The 18,910-nt window shown below is 47.5% G+C and overlaps 1 protein-coding gene across 4 annotated transcripts in view; it reads left to right on the top strand.

Annotated features, from left to right (window-relative positions):
• Window positions 1–18,910, top strand: part of LOC147436449 (K(+) efflux antiporter 2, chloroplastic-like) — a 101,835-nt gene that overhangs the window by 57,046 nt on the left and 25,879 nt on the right. For all 4 annotated transcript variants that reach the window (XR_015185189.1, XM_086489342.1, XM_086489341.1 and 1 more), the window contains exons 7-11: window positions 15,817–15,885; window positions 16,110–16,175; window positions 16,278–16,367; window positions 16,448–16,552; window positions 16,667–16,795. Coding sequence is in view for 3 of the 4 variants with exons in the window: in XM_086489342.1 (XP_086345468.1) it covers window positions 15,817–15,885; window positions 16,110–16,175; window positions 16,278–16,367; window positions 16,448–16,552; window positions 16,667–16,795 (459 nt within the window). In the remaining variant the exon portion in view is untranslated. The remainder of the gene's footprint in view (window positions 1–15,816; window positions 15,886–16,109; window positions 16,176–16,277; window positions 16,368–16,447; window positions 16,553–16,666; window positions 16,796–18,910) is intronic.

Here is an 18,910-nt window from a genome sequence, read left to right as displayed (position 1 = left end):
TAGCAGTTGTGGGCCTTCATCTTTAAAAACTTGCTGGCTTACTCAGTTTGTACTTCTTGACTTGGTAGCACTTTTGTCAACCCTAGGTAGACGAAGGGAAAGACGTCCTTCTTACTATATAGGAGGTTATGATGTGCACTACTACCATGTCTTGCTCATAAGAAAGACGGGAGGAAAGACGCAAGTAAGGGAGTGGAATAGAGTCATTGAATCCATTTGTGTTCCTATTGTTGAAACCAATTTTAGAACCCAATCCATTTTGAAAACAAGTTTTGTTATTAGATTGACTTCTCTTAGCTTTCATCTCTACACACCATGCTAACTTATCTAATCTAAATAATCAACCATGCTAACTTATAATCTATATAATCAAGCTTCGTAGCATTGCTAGACCAAAATAGACCAAAAGGAGGACTCTCTCTCCCCCCCCCCCCCCCCCCCCCCCCCCCCCCCCCCCCCCCCCCCCAAAACAATAGAAGTAGACCGCTCCTAAGTTTATTGAACAAGGTCTAGCATCTCATAAAAAATGATGTTTATGAGAGAAGCTCCCAAGCTCAGTATCAAAGAGTGCATTGTAGCATCTTTTTTTGGTAGCAGTTTGGGCATTCATGCTCGATCAGATACAAGAGCTCCTTCGGGCATTACTCGGCCGCTATCAAACCCATGGCCCATGTCACAAAGAGTAATGATAATGTTCCACTTGGAAGAGAAGATATCCCTACGAGAATAGAGGCAATGTTTCTTTGACCGCAGCAGCGAGTAGGTCACATTCTAGTAACATTTAAAAGGCCATGATTTCTTTCTATTCACAAGACTTTTAAGGCCCCTTAAGGACACTTGTCTAACAATGAAAATTGAACAACCTTCACCCTTTGGGTACTAAGGCCTTTAACAGGCCAAAAAGAAAAGGGAAGTTCTTTTTGGCTTTAAAAATACCCATTGTCTCTAATCTCGTTGCCGATATGCATGCTCCCTTGGGATCCTTCTTTTGAATCCCATGATGCATCCCAAGACGTGTCATGTGCGCACTTCACTTGTGCCATGTGGACAAGCTTCTGCTATAGTCTAGCGCCAGTCTTAGTTAGCTTAGGATCTAGCCTAGCATTTTGTGAGCCTCTAACAGGACGTGCATGTCCAGGCTGGTCTTAGTTGCATACCGTCACTTGCACAATTAAGTCACTTAAGCATATATGCATATGGACAATCATTTAAGTCATTTATTAATAGGTGACTTGACAGAACATTTATTAAAAATAGGTAGGGCAAATGGCTAAAGGACCTATAAAAGAAGCCCTTTGGGCGCTTGAAGAGGCAGAAGAAGTATCTGCAGCACCTCTTCTGAGCAGTACCCAGGAGCCATCGACGTTTTCAGCCAGCCTTGGCGTTTTCCCTCAGCCTCTCCCACGAGTGTTTTTCAGCCCTAAGAACCCTGAATTCAGTGATTAGCCTTGCAACTCAGCAGCGTTTTTCGATCAGCTAGTAGGACCAGGGTTTTCAGCTTTTCAGACATCATTGTCCTCGGAGATAGCAGATCAGCCCACAGCCTCCTCGTCGTCATCATTGTATCAGTACCAAGCATCTCAGCAGTCCCACAGTACAAAGTACCAAGAACCCGCAATTCCAAGTACCAGATACTGGCAGTACCCTTCACTATCTCGCATCTACATCAAGTACCCATTAGCATCTCAGCATCTTAGCATTTAGCATTATTGTATCAGCATTTTTGTGCAAGAAATGAAGCAAGTACTTTCTCTGACAAAAGAGCAGTGGGGCCCTTGATGGTGGTTGGGACCCGACATGCGGTGTCGTCTGTGTGTGTGTGTGTGTGTGTGCGCGCGCGCGCGCGTCTCTCTTTCATTCAATTCAGTTTAGTTCTTTCAAGTGAAGTAAAGTAACCTTGTGTTTGTGCGGAGTACTAGATCCGAGCTAAATCCTTAACCACTTCCGCTGCGTTTGACATTGGTATCAGAGCTCTGTGTGTGCTTCGACTTCACGAACTCAAGGGAAGAACCAAGACCTTGAAGCACTCAAAGTACCGGGAACCCAAGCAGAAGTACGAACCCAAGTATTTTTTTTCCCCGAAGAATCTTCGTGCCCCGATCCCGGACTTATGAGCCACTTCCATCCTTAGTCCATCGCGCATCGGGCGCGCCTTCGTCTTGATCGCTATGTCTTTGAACAAAGATCGACATCGGATCCACGAAAATCCAGATCTTGAGTACCAAGATCTACTTGCCTCCTATGCGGATGTGGAAGCTGTTGGAGAAAGGATCACTAACCCTCTTCTGCATTCGCATTCACATGTAGCGTGCATCCAATTTGTCCACAAGCAACCCTTGGAAATACCTCTGAGCAACCTTACCTTTCATCTTCACTCGCAATGTTTTCACGAAAGGCTTTTCGAGTGGTTGTACTTGCTCGCAAGGCAGAGTCAGCATCAAGGCTAGTATTCTGCGACAGTAAGGCTACATAGTAACTCGGTTGGTCGGTGTTTACATCGCAACAGAACCTACATCCGCAATATCCATCAGTTTGGAGAGTTTTCATCGGTTTATTTCGTCCACAAGCATCAGAAGCATTCAACTTCACAAGAACAGCAAGAATCCCAAGGTAGAAGTTCGGCAATTGTGCCTCGTCTTTAACAGGGGAATGTTATGCGCGTACTTCACTTGCGCCAAGTGGACAAGCTTCTGCTACAGTCTTGTGTCAATCTTAGTTAGCTTAGGATCTAGCCTGTCATTTTGTGAGCCTCTAGTAGGACGTGCATGTCCAGGCCGGTCATAGTTGCATACGCTCACTCGCACACTTAAGTCACTTATGCATATAGGTATATGAACAGTCGTTTAAGTCATATATTAATAAGTGACTTTGACCTGACAATTTTTTCCGAGAAGAAGATCCTTCTATTAGTTAATGAAACTGTCCATAGGGCTACAACCACCTCTACTAGAGAGGGCTACAATAGTCATTAGGGGGAGACTCTCCCAATGAAAAACAACATATGTACAATGAGGCTAAATCAAGAGATGGGAGGAGGGAAAAGCTACACAGGTGGACGGTAGTGCCATCTCAGCACACCCTGGACCATGGTGAAGAAAGGCCCAGGGAGCCAGAGTCGAAGGAAAGCCTCTCTACGCTCCGCATGCGGTCGGAGTTGCCTTGGAGTCTCTCAAACTCTCCTCTGAGAGTATGGACCAACTCTAGCCAAAGATCACGAACAGTCTCTGCTGGTGGTACAGGGCGAGCCTCAAAGATGCGGAACTAGTAGGCCCGCCAAACGAACCAAGAGTGTCAGGCCGCAAATGAGCTCCCAACACTCCTCTCTCTCACTACACCACTCCTGTGGAGTAAGCTCTATAGCAGGCTGGAGTGTAGGTCGACCCCCCTGCATCACTATCATCCTGTTGGTGGAGGATAGCTCAAACTGAAGTGCCGGGCCCGTGAGAGTGAACCAAGCAGCCCCAAGTGTACTGCCGTGCCGTGGAAAGAGCTGGCATCAGCCGAAGGACACGAAGCCAAACCTGCTGTGCCAAACAACAATCCCGAAGACAATGGCGCTGACTCTCCACAGGATGGTCACAAGTTGTGCATGCTCCTGAGAGACCACTATGTACAAGCCAGCTCCCAACTGCTATAGCTTGATGTGGAACCAGCCACTGAAACAAAGTGACTTGCCGCGGCTGTCTGGAGTCCCACAACCTCGCCCAAAAAGCTGACAAGAACTCATCTGTGAGCCCCTCCTCTTGCCAATGAGGTGCTGTAGCAGGACGAGCCTCTCTCCGTGCTGCCAGTATGTGACGTTGTTAGGCATTTTTCGGATGAGCATAAAGTCATTAGATCATGCCAAAAAGCTTGCCCACTAGCCTCATGTATGTATGTGTACATAGCCCTGCAAGTCTTAGAAGTGACCATGTAAAAATTCATGTATAAAGGTGTGGTTTTGCCAGGCTTGGGTGCTGATGTTTTGGATTGTTCAAGTCTCCAAGATATGATTTTTAATAAATATTTTCAGCCGTGCTTTATAGCTCATGAATCGGACTTCTACATCATGAGTTATGAGCATCCGAAGTGGGCGGTCTCAACTTAGAAAGTGAGTGCAGCTGCATAGGACAAGGGCAACTGGGCCAACTTGATAATTTGAATTAGAAATTGAGGTTTGAGAATTCTAGAAGTAGTCCAGGACTTGGGCTCCAAGTCGTGTGTTACGGTGTGTCATTCGATGACCGGAGCAGTAAGCTATGCTTCTAGAAAGATGGAGGTAATCAAGTTTGTGTGATCACACAGTCATGTGTCAAGAGACAGGGTCTCATTACATGCAAAAGCTTTGGGTTTAGGATTCGATTAGCAAACTATGCCAAAGTGAAGTGTGTGGGACTGATTAAGAATTTGGAAGTTGAAGTCTTTAACGTGAAGGTTATAGTGAACTTTTATGTTATGCCGGCGGGCCTGGGAGCTTTTTCTCTCATTTTGGGACGACCTTGGTTGAGAGCTGTTTGTGCTGTGCAAGATTGGGGCAAGGGCACAATCTGTGTGTATGACAGGAAGGGTGAAAAGAGGGTGTTTGATATGACTACCAAGCAACCTTTGGAACTAGAAGATGTGAGTGAAAATGATGAATCCGAAGTTACCAGTGAAAGCAGTTCTGAAGATTCAGAAAGTAGCACTACTTCCAGTTCCAATGATGAGGGTGAAGTGTCATTCTTGTTGTTGGATGAGGAGAAGAGAGAAGTGGGTGAAATGTTGCAAGTGTCAGGGGATATAAATGCTTCAAGCCGTTTAGAGCAACTTGAGGAGTTGATGCAGCTTAACAGGAATTGCCAGTGAAGAAGGAGTTGATTCAAAATATGTTGAGTACTGATTTGACACAAGGAGAAAGAAGGGAGTACTTAATAATGTTGGACAGGTTTCCAAATCTTTTCATCACTTCATATCAAGAAATAAGGGGTTTTGTTGGAGATCCTGTGAAGATCGAACTAGTTGAAGGGGGAAAGCCAATACGACAGAAATTAAGAAGGATGGGTAAGGAGCAAATAAATGCTTTAACGGAAGAAGTGGATAAGCTTTTGGATGCAGGGTTCATTGTGTCAGTTGATAATGCTGAATGGGTGAGTCCCTTAGTGGTCACTCCAAAGAAAGATGGATGTTGGAGAGTTTGCGTTAATTACAAGCCATTAAATGCATTGACTAAGAAAGATCCTTACCCTTTACCTTTCATCGATCAACTTTTAGATGCAGTGGTTGGCTTTGAAAGATATAGTGTCTATGATGGTTATTTTGGATATTTTCAGCTTATCCTTGCTCCTGTAGACCGAACAAAGACTACTATCACGCCATGGGGTTGTTTCTGCTTTTGTTACCTTCCTTTTGGGCTAACAAATGGGCTGGAGCTTTTGAAAGAAAAGTGGATTGGGTCCTTACCCCGTTCCTTGGAAGTTTGTCAAAGGGTTCATAGATGATTTCTATGTATACAGTTCAAGGAAGGAGCATGTTCAAAAGCTTGAAATGACTTTTACAAGGTATGATGAATGCGGGGGTCAATTGAACCCTAAGAAGTGTCATTTGGCGTAGCGAAGAGTGAAGCTTCTTGGACATGTGATTTCAGAAAATGGGATAGAAGCAGATCCAGAGAAAGTAGAAGCTTTGTTATTGCTATCATCTCCAAAGGACACCAGACAGTTGGCCTCTTTCATATAGAAGGTTAAATACTTGTCTCGATTCATACCCTTAGCATCACAGTTATTGTATCCATTGCAGCAAGCAATTAAGAATGATCCCTTGGAGTGGACACGTGACTGTGAAGATGTTTTTGACAAGAGTCAAAGAAGTTTTGAGTACATTACCCATTATGCAAGCTCCTGACTGGGAAAAGGAGTTTTATGTTAACCCATTAGTGGGAGACGATGCCATTGGGGCCATGTTGTTGCAAAGGGGGAAGGAATCTTAGTATATGAAGCTTGTTCATTATGCTAGCAGAGTGAAGACTCCTCATGAAAGAGATTACTCTGACATTGAATTGGTAATGACCAGTATGGTTTATGCTTACAGACGATTCAGACATTACTTGTTGCAAAAGTCGTTCACTTTTCTCACCAGTTATTCATTGCTTCCTCAGCTGTTCAATAATTCAAATATATCCAAAACAGTCATAAAATGGGTTATTGAACTTAGGAGTTTCAATTCACCTTTTTGGTAGAAGGGAGTACTCGGGCTACCTCGACAGATTTACTCACTTATAAAGATACTCCTGTTTTAGTTAAGGAAGAGGTAGTGTGAAAGAAGGAAGTCGAGACTCTTGCTATATCTGATGCTTCACTCTTATATTTTGATGGCTCTTATCGAAGAAGTCATGATGCTGCTTTGGAAAGCATTGTCATTTACAATGCACAAGGAAAACTTGTGAGGAAACAAGGGCTGAAACTTGATGCAAAAAGTAACAATGAAGCAGAGTACATGGCTCTTGAAGGTGGTCTACACATCTGTTTATGTCACGTGTACATCTAATCCTATGTATACGTAGACAAGCTACTTCATGACATGGGTTCAGTTCAGTTAGATTAGGAAGTGATCTGGCACTTTTGTGAGTTTGTTCGCAGATCGTGCATGTCCAGGTACTTAGAGTAGATGCATATCCTCTGGTTGCACACAGCATGATAATCAGATTACAGTCAGAACCCATCAATAGCATCTTTACAATGCATAGACCTATTTTTCCTATTTTTGACATTTTTCACTTATTATTTTTAAGTGACTTTTGTTGGAAACTAGGTAGGGCAATTTGGCCAATGATGTATATAAGGAAACCTAGTGCTAGCACTTTCTGGCACAAGAAGTAGCAGGAACTTCGGTTCAACAGGCAACTTCTCAACAGGAACCCCCCAGTAGACCTAGTGTTTTTGCACCAAGACCAAGATCAGCCCAGCGTTTTTGCATTGCGGCAGCCTGGCGACGGCAAGACCGTAGAATAGCCCTAGCGTTAGTAGATTCCCTGCAACAGAACAGTTTTCAGCCCTATCGTTTTTGGTTTGCAGAGCAGCCTCGGCGTTTTGCAGATTAATCGCGAGCGAACACCAAGAAGCACGAGCGTTTTCAGTTTTCAGCAGTCAGACATTGTAGAAGAAGTCCCAAACCTCGCAGATCTCACCATCCCGCAGTAGATCCTCGCCTTACGGTTAGATCTCGCGTAGTTTGCAGATTCAGCCCGGAAAATGCAGATTTTAGCATCTGCGTTTTCAGCGTGTTGTTGTTGCATCGTCATCATCGACATCGTCACGGACATAGAGTCAGAATTCAGCAGATAAAGATTTGCAGATTTTAGCAATTAGCGTTTTCAGATTTCAGCCCGTCTCGTCGTCGTCCTCATTATCGTCGACATCGTTGGCAAGTCCAAAGCATTGTAGAGATTTGTGCAATCATTAGTAGACTGTTCTCGCCATAGAGAGTGGGGCCTTCGGAGGAGGGTTTTGACAACATTCTGGTGTCGTATTCTTATCTCTCTATCTCTCAGTCTCAGTACCTTCATTCACAGTGTTTATTCACTTTGTTTGTGATCACTTGCACTCTCTTACTAAAGGAACGGAAGGCTGTCCCTTCCATAAGTAAAAGGAACCCTTGAGCACAATTCGGAGCACTCATCTTGAGCAAAGTTCAGCATTCACTTCCGCTGCACCTTACATTGGTATCAGAGCTTTGGCAGTGTTCTGTATCACTCAAGGAAAGAACCACAAGAACCACATAATTTTTTTGCTTGTTGAGGTCATACGTAACCCAAGTCCTCTTGGGTGTGTTGATTCCTAATCGTGTTTTTGAAGAGTGACAGGAAACCCAAGAAAGAAGGGCTTGCTGAGCCTCCCCTTGTGCCTCTTTTCACGCATTGAGAGCGGACCGTGCACTTAGCGGCCGGCCAATCGACGTGAGGTGGAAAAAAACAACCTTGGTGTGAGCGCCAGGCCACCAAGGGGTGCACCTGCGGGAAAGAGAAGAACTCGGGTGAAGAGAAGATCCTTCTCTAACACAGATTGCAAGCGAAAGAAGAACCTCAAGAACCCAAGAACCATAGATCCACAAGAACCCAAGTTCCTCGTGAACTTAATAACCCAAGACTTGAGTGGATGGGTCATTACGCGAAGCGGAATGGATACTTTGCATGAAGGTGATGAGCATGAAGAAGGCGAAGAAGAATTTTTCCCACCGGGAGGTTTTTTTGACCCTCCCCCTTCCCCATCTACGCCACGGTTTGCACCAAATCCTATGGAGGCTTTGGTCAAGTTGATGATGGACATGATGGCACAACAACAAGAAGCAATCGCATTGCGATGGCACAACTAGAAAGAAAAGCAGAACGACAGGAAACCTTGGAGCATGAACGCCAAAACAGACAAGAAACCTTGGAGCATGAGCTGAGCAAGCGCGCATGGCAGCCGTAGAAAGACAGGTAGAGCGTGAGGCACAAAGAGAACTATGCATGCAAGAATTGGCTCGACAGGTTCTCACGTCGAAGTTCGAGCCAACCAAAGATGTTGGTAATTCATCAAGTGGCGCAAGCCGAGATTTGGACTCCAATAACCCCGTTACAGAGAAGATCACGTTCAGTAAGTATGATGGTAAGATGGATGCTACGATTATTCATTCTTGGTTGCATCAATTTAATGCTTATTTTGCGACAACTAAGAAGACAGGAAATAGCAAGGTTTCGACGGAAGCTAGGTACCTTATTGGTACCACGCATGGCAAGAGGCACAGTTGACCGCGCATCTAGAGGAAGCCGAGGATGGCACGCCTCTTTCTTTCAATTGGGCCGACTTTCAAGACAAGCTCAAGGCGCGGTTTATGCCCCCACAATACCTAGCACGGTTGAAAGACGATTAGCGCAGTCTCAAGCAAAATGGTATGCGAGTTATGTCTTTCTCTAATCGTGTTTTGCAACTTGGCACTCAATTACGCAAATCGGATGCGGAGCGCAAAGAGGCATTTCTTTATGGATTGGACGAGTATATCAAGTTTGATGTGGAGGTACTTGATCCAAACGATCTCAACAAGGCGGTAGCGATTGTTCTCGCACAAGAGATGAAGCACAACAAGGAAAAGCCTAAGGAAAACAAGACTTCCACAAGTACCTCTCAGACTTCTCAGAACCCTCAGAACGGTAAGAACGGTAACTCTTCTAAACAATCTTCTAATAGTCTCTCAAAAAAGAATTCTCAAAATGAATCTAAGGGTAAAGGTAACACAATTGCTAAACCTAAGCTCACTCCATATGAAAAGGCAGAACAAGGAATTTTAGGAGGATACTTCACGTCGAAAGAACAAAGCATTTATTCTAAGGAAGGTCGTTGTTTTCATTGTCACATCAAGGGTCACATAAAAAGAACATGTCCTAAGCTTGAATCTAATGAATCTAAAGAACCCATAGAACCCACTTCCTCTGTCAATGTAATAAATGAGAACACGAGTGTGACCCAAGTCTCTCATGATCCTCCCATTGATGAGTCTCTCACTAAGTGTTATAGTTATGTGAAGGGTCAGCGTTTTGTCATATTGTTTGACCCAGGCAGTATGCATAATTTGATTAGTGACTCTTGTCGAAAGAGCCCGCTCTGCGGTTCGCAAGACATCTCCTTTTGAGGTGTTTGGCTTCTCTCTCGGTATGGACTCTCTCATCACGCAAGAGTGCCTTGATGTTTTGTTCACTGTTCAAAAAGTGTCCTTTCGCAGAAAATTTGTAGTCTCTCCTCTTTCAGGATGTGATATGTTTTTGGGCATTCGATGGTTTTGTGAGCATAATCCTCTCATTGATTGAGCGGAAAATACGTTCATTTTCAATGCCAAAAGTGACTCTCCCCTTATCATTCGTGGAGAGCAAGTTGTTCATTCTTCATCTCTCATTTCTAATGTGCAGACGAAGATTGGAAAGAATCCAGAAAAGGAGACTCTCTCAGTCTCTTCTTTTCCAAAGCATGACACACATGATTTGCATGATAATGATAAGCATGATTTAGATGTGATTTCTCACGAGTATGTGATTTGCATGATCAAGATGTGATTATTCACAAGCACGATGATTTGTAGGAAGAAACTGTGATTGTTCACAAGGATGATGGTTTAGTTGATACTTTGTCTAGTGAAACTAACCCTATTGCAGATTCGATCGATCACGAAGAACCGATCTTGGCTCTGAGTCGAGTTCGAAAGAACCCCCACAGGAAGTATTATGTGTACGAATGATTAGTCAGCACGCATTGTTCGAGTGTTTCATTCGTGATGCTTTCCTGTATTTTAGTCACCGTCCTTATGTGATTCCTTTTCATAGGCATGACATATTGCACAATGAACACGATTCACTCATGAATGAGCACGGATGTATGCGGATTACTGATGGAAAGATGAAATGTTTGCACCCAAGGAATTCACATTCCATGTCTCTTCCTTGGCATGACACAGTATCCAAAAGAGCACAAAAAAATTGAGCATCAAGCATCGGCATTTCCATTGTGTTTTGCCACAGTTGATTGATTTAGATCAGAAAGGCGAGATTGGACTCCATTGTTTGCGTGTGTTTGATGAACGGTTTGGCACTCCGTCACTTTGTTCATAATCACTTTGGGTTGATTATGTCCCAGTACTCTAAGAAAAAGCTGGGAGTCAAACCATCATCACTTAGACAGCTACCACGGGGAAGTGCTCTGAGGGCCGCGAGGAACTCCTCTAACTGAAGAGGCAGCTCGCGCATCTCCTCAGTCACAAAACAAGGCGTTTGTGCCCACACCTGCTCTCTGCATGCATTCTGACGCTCTGATTGAGGCTTTGCTGACAGCAAGTCACGATAAAACTACACGCATGTCCTCTGGCTCTGAAGGAACTGACCCGTCAGGCCTCCTCAACTTGCTGACCCTAGCATGTGCATGTCGGGGCCCCACTGTCTCAAAGAAAGCCCCTGTGACTCTGTCACCCACCTGGGTCCACTGAGATGCTTGTTGATGAGAAGCAAACTCCTAGCGCCTCTCCTTTGTGCTGGCAAGCTCCTGGCGAGCCTGTTGCAACTGCTCCTCCAACCAAGGACTGTCTGGATGTTGCTCCTGCGTCCTCTGCAAGGAAGCAACGCCTCGTCAGAGACGCTGCTCCGAAAAAGAAGTCCCAGCCAGAATGCAAACTGACCTACCTAAGTCACAGAAGTGGTCACTAGTGTAGAAGCGATCTATCCGAGATAGATTCACCGCTCCCACTTTGCGGTCCGAACGAGAGAAGGCCAGATTGTCTGGGGGCCTCACAAAGCTAGAATGCTGCCACACATCTGAAACCCGCAAAGTCATACATAACCTCTCCCAAGCTGCCAACTCAACTCCATGCACAGTAGTATGGCTATCTCCAATCCTGTCAGAGGGGTCCTCCAATATTTTGAAGTCACCCCCAGTGCACCACTGCTGTGCCTGCAACAGAGACTCTACAATATGAGACCAAAACTCTGCACGTGCACTCGCCACATTGGGTGCGTAGATGTTCAGGAAGCCCATGAGGCAACCCTGAATCTGCATAGTAATCCACTGAGCCCTGCCTGGCACAATAATCCCTCTGTCCACAATGGCTTGCTGCAAAGAATCCGCAGTAGTCATACACACCCCACCCTGGATGCCTCCAGGTCCGGACCAAAACGTCTCATACTACATAGCGACCACGCAAAATCTTACCACACCGTCTAATGCGGCTCTCACAAAGATGATGCTCCTGTAGCATAAGAATGTCAATCTCACCACCCACAAGGCATCTCTGAAGCTCCTGACGTAGCCACCCCTTATGACGCTGAAATTGGGGCCCTCCTAATCCCTGCACATTCCATGAGATGATCCTCATGGAGTCAGTGGGAGAAAACAGATGGTGCCACAACAGCCAACCTCGCTATCTTTGAGGCCGGTTTGGATGGGGAGTAATCCACATTTGAAGGACCTCTAGACAAGCGTGAAAGATGTGACTGTCCCGCCCAGGCCCAAGCCGAGCGTGTAGCCCGAAGGGCTACATCCTCTGTCCAAGAATCCTCATGTACAAATACATAACAAGGAGGGCTCTTAGTGTCAGCAAACAAATGCACCACAATGTGCCTGCAACCCGCTGCATCCGGAGGTGTCATGCTGAACTTGGCAAGAGGCCAAAGTGTCTGCACCAGATCTGTCACCCCTATGTCCCCCTGTATGGTGTGTGAACTCAATAATCCGAGTCTGGAGCCAATCAAGAACTCTGTGCTCGGTCCGCTCTGTGAGATCCCTACCGCACAGCGGAAAGGAGAAACCCACCGCTGTGTCCAAAGCTTCAATGCTTCTAGCTGCAAGAAAGAGGACGTGGACTTGAAAGCAAGCCTCCTCCAGGTCAGGAGAAGAGTCACCCAAAAACCGTGTGAAATTGTAGTCGAATAAGTCCCAGCGTCTGCGAATGTCAAAGCTAGTCAAACCTCTAGGGACTGCTGCAAAAGGAGAAGTCTGCACCAAAAAAGGCGGCCTCAAGTGGGGTTGTCTCTCTCGAGCCACACGGCTCGTAGCGAAAGCACTACCAAGACATCGCCTCGCCACAGACGCGTCACCAGTCCGGTGCGTTTGAGGAGGAGTGGTGGAGGGGTCGGGAGATGAGGTTGTGGCCCCCACCGGGGAGAGAGGAGGGGCGGGAGGCGAAGGTGGAGGAGGGGGGGGAGGGGGAGGAGGTGGAGTGGCAGCGTCTGAGGGAGGAGGGGGTGGAGGTGGAGGAACTGAAGTGGACGGGGTCTCCTTAGGTGGGTCCTGCTGAAGGGGGTCAAAATGATTCCCAGTCGGAACCCAGTGCTGTTGAGCTGCAGAAGTTCGGCCATCAGGGGGAGCAGTGGGGCGAGCCCGCCCCTGTCGGCGGCGCCGAGGCACCTGCTGCCAACCGCCAATTGCCTCATCACTGGTCTTAGTCGAGGTCCAGCCTGTGCGTCCTGTGTCTGGCTGCTGGGCTTGCTCAGCCTTAGGAGGCTGCGCATGCGCTGTGGGTCGAGGTCTCCTGCGAGGACAGGCCTTTGCTAAATGGCCCATCTGTCTGCAAATAAAACATTGATTCGGGAGGCCCGAATACTCCACGCTTTGACGGAACCAACCCCCACTCACTCGAGGTAGTAGGATGACCTTCGGGAGAGTGTGGTTGTCCCGAAACAGAACACGTACTGAGGGGATGCTGGCCGCCTTGGCAGCTCCAGAGGCTGTTGTCCGATGTTTCCCCCGGACAGTCCCAATCTCTGGGCCTATCCTGGACAAGAGTGGCAAGGACTCCCTCCTCAAACCGGGGAAGCCGACGGAGATGGGAAGGTCTTTCTCCTCTACCAGAACATCTGTAGCTGGATCAAAACCATGCCTCCATTGTCGAAAGTGGGCTCGAACTGCTCGGATGGCCACGGGGCTCATTGCAATGACCTTGCACGTCATCTCGGAAGTCTTGAACTCTATCTGATAGTAGCTGCGTTCGAGGAACTGAACATCCAAGATCTTGCCCACCTCTTCGAGAAGGCGGGCGTGGAGAAGATCACACACCTCTTCTCTGCTGGGTGTGGTGCCGAGAATCTTGCAGATGATGGAAGTCGCTTGAAGGCGTTTCTCCTCTGCTGCGAGGCTTGCTTGCTCTGTCGGCGAAAGAGCAAGTCGGATGGTAGGCTCTGCAGGGTCGGGCGAGGGGGCTTCTTGAGAGTCCCTCTGAGGTGGAGCATGAGCCTCCATCAGTGTCTGTTGCTGTGGAGAAGGGGCGAAGTGACGTCGGCGAACGAAGGCCTTCTGCTGGACCGAGCACGTCGAAGGTACCCCAAGAGAATGGGGGAATGCCATGGCGAGCAGGGAGGCGGGGGGGAAGAGCAGCAGCAGCGAGCGCGTTCATTCTCTTCTACTTTGACCTGACATTTATTAAAAGTAGGTAAGGCAAATGGCTAGAGGACCTATAGAAGAAGCCCTTCGGGAGCTAGAGAAGGGAGAAGAGGCAGAAGAAGAAGTATCTGCAGCACCTCTTCTCAGCAGTACCCAACAACCATCAACGTTTTCAGCGAGCCTTGTCGTTTTCCCTCGGCCTCTTCCACCAGCGTTTCTCACCCCCAATTCCTGAATTCAGCAATCAGCCTTGCAGATCAGCAGCGTTTTCAGATCAGCCAGCAAGACCAGCGTTTTCAGTTTGTCAGCCATCGCTGTCCTCTGCGACCCATTACCTTAATGGCAAGTCTAATTGTAGATTTTGGCCTGGTGAATGGAGTTGTTTTGAACTTGGACTTTTTCAATAAAGGACATATTCCTAACGTATGTTGAATCTGAAAACATACTTCTCATGATTTATTCTTTCAAAGGGCTTCTTAGTGTTTCGGAGCAAATTAAAGAGTGAATGTTTTGCTTAAATGATTCCGCAACAGGTTCTTGAAGAGCTTGGATTACGTTGAAAAATACTTTTTGGCGGTTTTACCTTCCACTAACTTAAACTGTCTGTCAATCATATGGTATCAGATCTTGATTATTAGAGACATGGATCTGAACAATACTCCCACAAAGGTAATGGTAGTGGGGCAAGTGTATTGCTCACATTGATATGCTAAATTACGTTTATTTGGAGGTAAAAAACTGGAAGATAGGTGGTTGAAGTTTCTGATGTTATTCCTCAGTAGTCTCTGAATCTTCTGAACTAGCTGATTCCTAAATAATGCAACAAGCTTCCAAATGTAAGTAAGCTTATACTTAGATATGGCTGTTTTGAATGTGTGCTATATTGAGAAGCGTCAAGCTTTAGTAATGATGGTCTCTACCACTGTAAAGAGTTTTCTTTGAGGAAGCAAGTGACACTAGCAATTTTGGAGACCAGCGCAGTTGCTATTAACATAAGCAATTTTGGAGTCCAGTTAAGTACACTGTCAATAATTTTTACAACTGTGAAGTATTAATACCTGTCTTTACTCAGAAGTGTCAAGACTTCATATTAGGTCCTTCCATCTTCAAATGGTTTGAGACTAGGGATGGATGACAGAAGGAGACACGGGTTGAATCCTGGAAACGTGCCCTCAGGATTTGGGCATTCGTGGAGGATTTATTGGAGAGAAAGGTGGTTGAGAAACGTCATCAGTCGTTTCAAAATGTGCTTGTTATGTAGTAGGGGTGGTATAGATGGATTAATCGTTTCAGGAGAAAAATTTCGGATCCAAAACATGCATGCAAATATACACTAAGATGTGGATAGACGCTGTTGATGCTAAACTTGAGTTGCTATGGGATTGCTACCTTCAGTGGTTGGCTTGCACTTGAAGTCTCTTGAATGGCAACCCCCACAAGGAACTTTCTCCCCTGCATTGGCGCTGCGACCTGCTCACATAATGAGACCTTGTGACTGTTCCCAGGGAAGAGGGATCCTTACTTTCTCTGCCCCAGATTTACGCTTGTAGGGACAAGGCTTGTGCAACCATGACACAGTAGTTTCTGTGCAGGACTTTTCATGCCTCTGCTAAGTGTTGCAGTGCGTATGCCAACACTCAGTCTGAAGGTTGCCTGTTATGTTTCTAGGGGAGGCATCAGAGTTTAAGACAGTTACAGAGTTTTATATTAAGCACGCATGTTTCCAAGAAAATTTGTTTCTGGCTTGTCTTACAATACAACACCCTTGGTCGGAGGCAAGGCAGCTTTGATTCTTTTTAATAATATTCTCAGGATCAAAGCCATAATGTGCTAAAATCGTGTTCAAAGAAAATCTTCAGTCTGATTCTCTGCTTGTACTACCCGCGGCTTTGGTACAGCTATTTTAGTAGGAGATGGTGTGTTTACTCGTTCTTGATTTTAAGCTACTGGTTTGTGATGTTTTTACCAGGTTCTTCAGGAAAGAGGAGAGAGCACGTCTCGGCATGGTCGTGCAACATTCTCAGTTCTTCTGTTTCAGGTATCGTGCTAGAAATGTTTCTGGGAGTCTTGTCTCCTTCATGCACCTCTATGTGAATGGGCCTGGACATGACAATCTTTGAGAACCTATTTCGCTAAGGTTTTTCCTCTTTACATTTGGAGTACTAGCCTGTACAGTTTTGCAACATCTGTGTGGAGCCAGTGTTCTGGCTTCGAAGTTTTAGTAACTGCAGAAGCTGCTTTGTTTGGTTGTTGAATGTGCAGGACCTAGCTGTCGTTGTCTTGCTTATTCTGCTTCCTTTGATCTCCCCGAGTTCTTCAAAGGGAGGGGTAGGAAAAGTCTTCAGGCTGTCTTTTCATTTATTTTAAAGAATTTAAGAATGAATGAGTGAAAGTATATGATGATTGCATTAAAGGTTTCTTGCATTGCAGGTTGGCTTTCAAGCCATTGCGGAAGCTCTTGGAGTTGCTGCGGTTAAAGGTGTTGTAGCTATAGCAGCCATAATTGCTGGTGGACGTTTGGTAGGTGCTTACTGTTGCAGAATCATCTTTACACTGTTCATCCGGATTTCATATTTTAACACGTGCTGCTCTGTGCAAAGCTTCTTCGTCCGATCTATAACAGGATGGCTGAGAACCATAATGCGGAGATTTTTGCTGCGAATACGCTTTTTGTAGTACTTGGCACTAGCGTGTTGACTGCTAGGGTAAGATATGTTTTCAGGCTGTACTCTTGGTGAGGACAAATATTGTTTTAAGGAAGAGATGAGTGCTGATGTTGAAGTTCTTCTGTTTTTGAAATCAATCAAACCCTTTCATAGGCGGGTCTTTCTATGGCTCTAGGAGCATTCTTGGCTGGTTTGCTACTGGCGGAAACAGAGTTTGCTCTGCAGGTGGAATCAGACATCGCTCCATATCGTGGCCTTCTTCTTGGACTCTTTTTCATGACTGTAAGTTTCTACTCCTAAAAATGGAATGGTTGTTTAGTTGGATGTAAGACGGATATCCACCTTCTTCACTGTCAGTATGGTACGTGATGCCATTGATATACTAGACACAGGCAGATCACACTAAGCATTTATGTCATCCCTGAGATACATTGGCACCTATGTTGGCAGACATGTTTAATAGGGCCACATGCAAAGGATTTCCTAAGAAATGGAGCACTAACACTATTGTACAGGGTTATAAAGGTTCTTCCAGGCTCGCTACTGCTGCTCGCCCCCCCCTTGCTGCGCCATCGCTACCCTCCCCCCCCACCCCCCCCACCTGCTGCCCCTACACTGTCCCCCCACCCCCTTCAGCCCCTGCGCGTTGGCCCTCAGTCCACCCGCTGCCTCCCCCTGTCTGCGCGCTGCCCCAAAGGCTGCCCTCCTCTCGCTTTGCCTTCCCCACTCCATCCCCTCGCTCGCTGCTGCTTGTGCACCCGCACATTACATGGCTGCCCTCTTCGCCCTCGCCGTCCCCCCATTTCCCCCCCCCCCCCCCCCCCCCCCCAATCCTCTTCGCTCTCGAAGGCCCTCTGCACCTGGCTCGGCAGCACTTTCTCTTCAGAAAAGTGCCTGGCTGACTTGTTTGCAGGTTTTTTCTTCACCACCCGCTTCTTCGACTCAGCAGTAGACACAGATGGAGGCTCCAGCTTCACCACAGAGGGACTCGCCTGAAGCCCCCTCGCCCGACCCCGCTGAGCCCACCATTCGACTCGCTCTCTCGCCGACAGAGCAAGCGAGCCTTGCCGCAGAGGTAGAACGCTTGCAGGCGACTTCTGTCATCTGCAAGATTCTCGGCACTGGTCCTAGCAGAGGAGAGTTGCGAGACCTGCTCCAGGCCTGCCTCCTCGCAGAGGTGGGCAAGATCTTGGATGTCCAGATTCTCGGACGGGGGTACTACCAGATTGAGTTCGAGACTTCCGAGATGGCCTCCAAGGTCATAGCTATGAGTCCATTGGCCATCCGAGCATCACGCGCCCACTTTCGACAGTGGCGACATGGTTTTGACCCGACTTCGGATGTGCTAGTAGAGGAGGCGGACATCCCCATCTCAGTCTGCTTTCCGGGTTTACGGAGGGAGTGCCTTCCACTTCTCTCCTGGATTGGCTCCGCCATCGGGACTGTCTTGGAGACACCTCGTACGGCAGCATCAGTAGCCTGCCAAGGCAGCTGGCATCCCTTCAGTTCGAGTTTTGGTCAGAGATACCCACACGCTCCCGAAGGTCATCCTTCTGCCTCGGGTGAGTGGGGGTTGGTTTAGACAGAGTGTGGAGTACTCGGGTCTCCCCAACCAGTGCTTCATTTGCAGACAGATGGGCCACCTAGCGAAGGCCTGTCCACGGAGGAGACCACGACCCGCACCTCAACCTCAGCCCCAGCTTGCCAAGGCTGGGCCGCAGCCACAGCCAGCGACACAGCGCACAGATTCAGCGCCACCCTCCGAGCCTGGGGCTCCAGCGGAGGAGGGGTGGCAGCAGGCCCGTGGCAGTCGACGCCAGGGGCCACAGCGACAGCCTGGCACTTAGAGTGGCCCTCAGGTTCCTACTCAGCAGCAGTGGGTTCCCACGGGGAACCGCTTTGGTCCTCTTGAGTAGGAGGAGCCCCCTACGCCAGCCTCCACCTCTGCTTCACCCTCGCCAGCCGCTCCGCCTTCCGATCTCCCCTCCTCCTTCTCATCCCCCCCCCCCCCGCTCTCTGCTCCCGCCCACTCCCCACCTCGCCCCCCCCATGTCTCTGTCGCCCCACCCCGCTTCTCTTCTCCCCCCCTCCCCCTCAGCCCCTTCTCCCCCTCCTCCTGCTTCAGTACCACAATCGGCTCAGGAGACTGGTCCCTCGCCGGCGGCTAGGAGATCTCTTGGCAGCGCCTTTGCCACGAGTCGCCTAGCGAGAGAGGGTCAGCCCTTCATGCGGCCCCCTCTGCAGATTCAGACATCTTCTCTTGCAGCTATCCCTCGTGGTCTGACGAGCATTGACCTCCGACGCCGTTGGGATTTCTTCGATTACGGGTTCACTCGCTTTCTCGGCGATTCCGCAGCAGACCACGAGGCAGCCTGCTTCAGAGTCCACGCTTTGTTC

Source organism: Adiantum capillus-veneris, chromosome 18 (assembly GCF_014529385.1).
Source record: "Adiantum capillus-veneris isolate H3 chromosome 18, ASM1452938v2, whole genome shotgun sequence".
NCBI classification, from domain to species: Eukaryota; Viridiplantae; Streptophyta; class Polypodiopsida; order Polypodiales; family Pteridaceae; genus Adiantum; species Adiantum capillus-veneris.
This window is presented reverse-complemented; position numbering and strand designations above follow the sequence as displayed.